The sequence below is a fragment of the Anneissia japonica genome, unplaced genomic scaffold (genome assembly GCF_011630105.1).
Source record: "Anneissia japonica isolate Jap-2015-1 unplaced genomic scaffold, ASM1163010v1 scaffold288117_len521816_cov214, whole genome shotgun sequence".
Classification (NCBI taxonomy): Eukaryota; Metazoa; Echinodermata; class Crinoidea; order Comatulida; family Comatulidae; genus Anneissia; species Anneissia japonica.
Window position 1 is genome coordinate 476264 of NW_022685717.1, and position 6443 is coordinate 482706.

At 35.1% G+C, this 6443-nt stretch overlaps 2 protein-coding genes across 4 annotated transcripts in view; both read right to left on the minus strand.

Annotated features, from left to right (window-relative positions):
* LOC117112341 (bifunctional D-cysteine desulfhydrase/1-aminocyclopropane-1-carboxylate deaminase, mitochondrial-like) overlaps window positions 1-2612 on the minus strand; it is a 17863-nt gene extending 15251 nt beyond the window's left edge. The window contains exons 1-3 of one of the 3 annotated variants that reach the window (XM_033255419.1): window positions 2577-2612; window positions 1926-1993; window positions 1292-1477 (exon numbers count right to left, since the gene is read on the minus strand). In XM_033255419.1, the coding sequence (XP_033111310.1) occupies window positions 1292-1444 (153 nt within the window). In that variant the 5' untranslated portion in view covers window positions 1445-1477; window positions 1926-1993; window positions 2577-2612. The other 2 variants (XM_033255426.1, XM_033255433.1) reach the window with 2 other exon arrangements.
* Window positions 2613-4084: 1472 nt separating this feature from the next.
* Window positions 4085-6443, minus strand: part of LOC117112431 (putative D-cysteine desulfhydrase 1, mitochondrial) — a 19081-nt gene continuing 16722 nt past the window's right edge. The window contains exons 8-10 of the mRNA XM_033255517.1: window positions 5160-5326; window positions 4614-4754; window positions 4085-4368 (exon numbers count right to left, since the gene is read on the minus strand). Of these exons, the coding sequence (XP_033111408.1) occupies window positions 4256-4368; window positions 4614-4754; window positions 5160-5326 (421 nt within the window). The 3' untranslated portion in view covers window positions 4085-4255. The remainder of the gene's footprint in view (window positions 4369-4613; window positions 4755-5159; window positions 5327-6443) is intronic.

A 6443-nucleotide genomic window follows, 5' to 3' on the forward strand; every position in this document is an offset into this window, starting at 1 on the left:
ATTTTAGTTTTATTTTAGGCCTTCTTCAAAATACCTATGCCTACAGCAGATGATTTTTTTGCCGTAAAACCAAAATAGTTTCATCCATGCCGACATTCCGGTCGGTTAGCATGAGCCCTGACTGAACTCTGCAGAAACTTCACAACCATCAACAAAATGTCGGAAAACTTTTCCTTGACGCATGCGCTTTTGCATAAATGTCTACACACACACATACACACTACACACAATAAAAAACATAGGAAATAGCAAGAGTGATTACAATAGTTCCTATTGCATTACATGCATAGGAACTAAAAAGCAATTGCCAGAAAACTGTACACAGCAATGACGTCTTCAACTCTCAAGGTAAATAATGGCCTTCTAGGTTTGTTTATAAATGATCCACTTGGATCGTGTGACCAACGTAGAAGCGCTGAGGTCAACAAGGAACTGCTCATGGGCTTATCCAGAATTGTATCTGTGTATGTCGTTTTTGGAGCTTTTCTGTGGGAGACAGGAAAATTGATTACAGCGCCATCAGCTTGAAGCAGCTGGCAGGCTCAGTTTCAGAATTGCTGGAATTGAGATACTATAGATTACGTCATGCAATTGGCAAGGTCTTTGGACTCATTGCTGGTACCTCAGCAATGCCTTTTCATTTATGTCATTGTGAAAGGCCCTAGAAAAAAAATGTCTTTGGAAAAATGTGAGCCTTTGAAAATTTTGGGGATGTCATACGACCTTCCCCCCCCCCCCCGCATGCGCTCATGCTGCTATCAGTTATCACGCAACGATAATTTTGTTTTCTTGGTTACATCACTCAGAATGGGTCTATGAGCACAACAGTCCTGCCATCACAACACCAGATGGCACCCTTTGTTGTCAACCAGATGTTGGTTACCGTTCATTACACCTGATTGACAGTGAGTATTAGTAGTCTATAGAAATTGAGGAAAATCGAGCAAGGGAAAAACAACAAATTAAGTTTTTGGGCCAAATTAAAAGCTTGTGCAACAATTTGTGTTATCAATTGGGTGAGAGAATGCCAGCATTAGAAGATCTCAAGGAATAAATGATTGAAGGGGGCTAACATGGCTTTTATTTTAACAGAAACACTAAATATACAAAGTAAGTATTACAACACTGTCATTCACTAACTGGACAAAAAAAAAATAATACTGTTGCAGAATTAAGAAGTGCTGTATATAATGAAACTAAAAATTAAATTAAAAAAAAGAATTCAAAAGAAAAAACATAATTTTTATCAGGAATATGATATTTGCAACAATGAATATTGTCAAAAACAAACCTTCACACGGAATTTTGGGATTGTTGTTAGGCGTTTCACCACCCACTCTGGGGGGTTGTAGGGGAACAGCTTTGAAGGATCTAAACTTCCTTTTGAATAACTGTCTTTCTCAGAGTCCTCACCCCTTTGGTTCCATTTAATGTTTGCCGTCATTGTTCCATACAATTAGTAGCTGTAGTACTAGACCTGTAATGTACAAAAAAGCATGTTCAATTCAATTTCTTTTTTTTTTTTATTAACTTTCTTTCAGCACTGACAGTTCCCTCAAAATAATAAGGGCTTCGTTAAACCTAGAGTCTTGGGACTACATACAATCCTTTTATTTATTTATTTTATTTTTTTTCCCGAAATCCATAATTTCCAGCAGTGGCAGGTGTTTCGAAGCTAGGCCTACGCTAGGCCTAGGCTTAGACATCAACAACAAAAACAGGCTCGCCGCTCGTGTCCGGAACACGCAACAATTCGTAATAGTACAGTTCAGTAGTAGTACTACTAGTAGTAGTAGTGAGAGCGGAGCAGGCCAAACCAGCCTAGGCCTACACTAAATTGCCTATAGTAGTACTGTAGACTTATTCTACAGTTAAACTTGAAATTCAACTTAATGTAGTTTGCGTTACAGTTTACCGTCAATTACCATAATGTCTCTGAACTGATAAGGGCGAAAAGCAACTGGTGTGACCGAAATCAAAGAGTAAACAGTACCAAAGATACTAGAAATACAAGATAGAGTTCTCGCATTGTAAAAATGAGGCGGAAGTCGTGCCCAACGTAGGCGGCGCCCTTCTTTTTAACCATGTAAGTTTCCTATACTTCGTGCCCAACGTACAGGGCGCCCTTCTGTTGCTAAGTATATCCAGACGCAAAAGGCGCCCTTCCTTTTCCACTAATGGAGGAAAACTTTTTCACTAAGAGTGCGTCCGGCCATGCGATTCTGCGATGTATTGTTGTTTTATTCTTTACTGATTCCTGATTATGCTTTAATTGTTTTGTGTATTATTTGGATAATAGCAACGATTTCTACCGCCACCAAGGAGGTTATGTATTCACCGATGTCACTGTCTGGGTGTCTATTCCAGTTTGTTTTTTATATCTAGTATCTTTGTTGAGAATTAATAATAAAATACGCGACGACTTGGTAACGAAGGTTTAGCACAAGTTTTTTTAGATCCAGCTGTAGGGTGCGTCCCATTTTTCGTATTCCCACCATGCATTTCGGTGGAACACGGTGGAACATTTTTTTTGTGTGGAGAACTCTATCTTGTATTTCTAGTATCTTTGACAGTACTCTTTCAACCCTTTGCCGAAATGGAACAAAAAAGAAACATTGAGATTACGCCCTCTATCTACCGATCGAGGATTAGAAAAATACTTATACTGTATTTAGGCCTCTGTAATTTTCAATCCAGAATATATTTATTAGTTTTAGGCAGATGTTAATACCTGTTTTTAACAATGGTTACAATAAATATAAGGACAGTCCACATAAACAGTACACAGTTTAGCTTATACAGAAAAATATTAAATATTTGAAAAAATTCACGAATCAAAACAAACTCTAAAAATACATTTAGTTTATAAAAATAGTAAAAAAAATTAATCAACAAAGCATAAAATATTAGATTTATTAAATGTTACGTATTTTACATCTGCAAAAATACATAGTTTTATTACAATAAAACTGTAAAACTATCAACAAAGCATACATTTCATTTAAAAGAAAAAAAACGTTATATAAAACGGTAAAACAATAAAATAATTTAAAATATGAATTTTGTAGGCCCTATTTGGTCTTAAAACTGTTTATGAATTAGTAGACTTCATTATTTGGTTCCAAACTCTTGCCCCGGCAATCCGTAAGAAATTCTTAATGGTACTACAATTAGGGATCCTGGGGCGGATGCAGTGGATGCGATCGCAACCTCTAGATTATCAAGAAACATAAATGTTATACTTTATTGTTGGTAAGAATACCAGTAAGACTTCAAAGGTATGAGAGTGCAATTTTCGGCACCTAATGATTCATTGTCAAAATGTTCCCCAACCATGGTGGTGCTGACGTGGTATGGACTCTTACGCTGCCCATACAATAAAATAAAAGGACAAAAAGATTACAATTACACAACTCCGAAGAGAATTATATACTCTTGAATATAATTTTAATTCAGAAAAAAAAAACAAATCACATGCAACAATCAATTGGGAACATATGCTGAATTATGTGTAATATAAAATTACAAGTAATTAATTATAAGTATTTCACTAATTGGCAAATATAAATATATTAACCATTATTAAATAAAGTTCAGAGCAAATACTAAAAATCAAATTCGTCCCTCCAACATGTCTCAGTTCCCACTACACAACATTCTCTTCCCGAATAGCTTTTTATCTTCTCTGCCACATTCTGCACCTGATAACCGTATACCTAACTGCATTATTATTCAATTCTACCGTATCACAGCAAGTTTTCTTTTGTTCGTTCATCTCTAGACTAGACCCCATGCTGGGGTCTAGGTCATGTATTTGTATTTTAAGCCCTTGGCACATTTACAAAACAAAATAACATTTAGAAAACAGAAGAAAACAAATCACATCTTCTTATAATAAGCTAAGTGAAGATACAGTAATTTGATACATTATATGAAACATTATAATCAATTGATGACATTATTTGATAGAACTTAAACATTTTTGGGTTTATACAGTATATGTATATAAGAAAGATGGAATTAAGTTTTTCCTAATGTCAAAATGTAAACATACTAAAGTAAAATAAAATTCATCTTCTGCATTGATATGAGCATCATTTCCATATTCTATTTGGCTTTCTTTAATTCTAAGTTTAAAATAATAATTCAAATTTTTGTTAAAATATGTCTATGTCAATGATGATCACTTGCTCTGAATACAGAATGGTTAATGGTAATAATAATAATAATGAAGGCTGCCCTCATGAATGTATCATCATACAATAGTTGGTTCATCTTCAGGGTTCATCCAGTTCTGTACCAATGTTTCTCCAGCTGACTGCATCTGAACATCTCCTAGCCGCCCATCAAACATGCTAAATATTCCACCTGATGCATAAAAAAAAAAGAACATCAGAATGTGTTCATCTGTTTCCCTGCATACAAAAATACAAACCACCAATAATCACTAAATTTTATTCTACACACATGCACAACTATCTTTGTTTTTACTATGTTACACAGTGCATGTTGATAAGAATTGTTTAAGAATGGCAACCTTAGCAAGATGAAAAGTTGGAGGGATTCTCAAATTTTACAGCCCTTCCTCAATAATCACAAACATGGATACATACCTGAATGTAGAAAGAGTATTCGGCTGCCTTTGAACTTTGACCTGTGTTTCCTGAGCTCGTTGGTCAGTGCTAGTGCTGATTTAACAGTGTATGTGTGGTCAAGCAAAATACTAGTCTGCTGGGCTACTGTTTTAATGAATTCTTAAAAAAAATAAAAATATTTTAAATCAGTATAAAGAACTGTCTAGACAAGAAGTTTTATAAATACAACAATAACTTTCTTACCCAATTCCTCTGGTTTTGAAATGCCGTATCCTAGTCATCCCTCATGGATGTTGATGATGTCATTGACCTCACCGTGTCACCTAAACCAATACTGTTGAGCGTCTCATTGATATAGTGTCCCTTTAATAGGAGGGGGTGGTGTCCTAAAGGAAGGGGGTTCTACTGTATTTTGTATTTATTCTCTGTTTTTACTATCATATCTATAGTATATACCCCAGTGGGGTCCTTTGTCAGTATCTATTCAGATTCAGAACTATCTAGACAAGAAGTTTTATAAATACAACAATAACTCTTTTTTTTTTGTCACATTTGTTTTCTTACCGAATTCCTCTGGTTTTGAAATGCCGTATCCTAGTCCTTTTGCTCCCTCATGGATGTTGATGATGTCATGTGACCTCACCGTGTCACCTAAACCAATACTGTTGAGAGTCTCATTGATATGAGAGTGAAAATATTCCGCAGTGTCACACACAGCAAAGGCATGCACCCTGAAAATAAAAGCAAAGGTGTCTTGTACTACATTGCCTCTAAAACATTTTGTATATGTTCTATGATGACCGTTTCATGCATATTTTTATATATATTTTATCTACTGTATAATGTGATGGTAAGAAAAGAGTTTCCCTTTAGCGGAATAATAAAGACATCAGCTGCATTTAAAGGACAACGTACTAAGAGCGTCTGACTTAAGCCCTGTCAAGATTAAGTATCAAACTTTGACCCTAGTACACTTAAGTTCACTCCATACATGTGTGGGTGTAGTAAGTCATTATGTTTTAATAGCTGATGCCCTGCAGGTTTTTTACCAAATAAAAAGATCAATTTAATAAATACCTGAGATGGGATCCAGTAAGGAAGTTCCCAATAGCAACACCAGCTGTTCCACCACCCAGCTGCTGTTCCACCACTGCCTACAGTTAGTATGACATCATCAAACCTGTCAGTCACTCCCTAAAATAATAAATAAATTAATTAATCTCTATTAATCAATAAATCTATCCATACATAGATTTCCTGGACAAGGCTTAAGCAAAGCTTAAGTTTCTAAAAAAACATAAGGAAATAACATATTTGGCAACGTTTTAATAAAAAAATATGAATATGCTTAACAGAGCCCACAAAGACACATCAAATCAATGGCATTTAACAGTGGGTGACACGTCCCCCAATTTTACAAAGTTGGGGGGAGGGGAATCATATCAATTGTCTCCCCTCACATTTTATCAATCTTCTATAGTTAAAACTCCACTTTTCAAAACGAGTAGAAAGTACAACAACAATTGCGAATGACTGTCATGAATTTTGTCTGTTCACTTGTGCTCTGTTTCAAGTGCAGTGCATAATTCCAGACAAAAATCGAGTAAAAACGCAGTTGTTTTTACATTTTGTAACCATCTTAGTAACCATCAATTTATTGTGAAAACAAAGTACTGTACGTTGTAGAAACTGAAAGCATGTAAACCTATCAGGCCAACATTTTTACAAACTCAGAAGTGAACAATTTCTACTATAAATGATTTATTCCTTTTGTATATTAAGACCAGTATACACTAAGTGTTTAATATTATCTGCATACATTGCTTATCCTAATTTCAAAACATTATA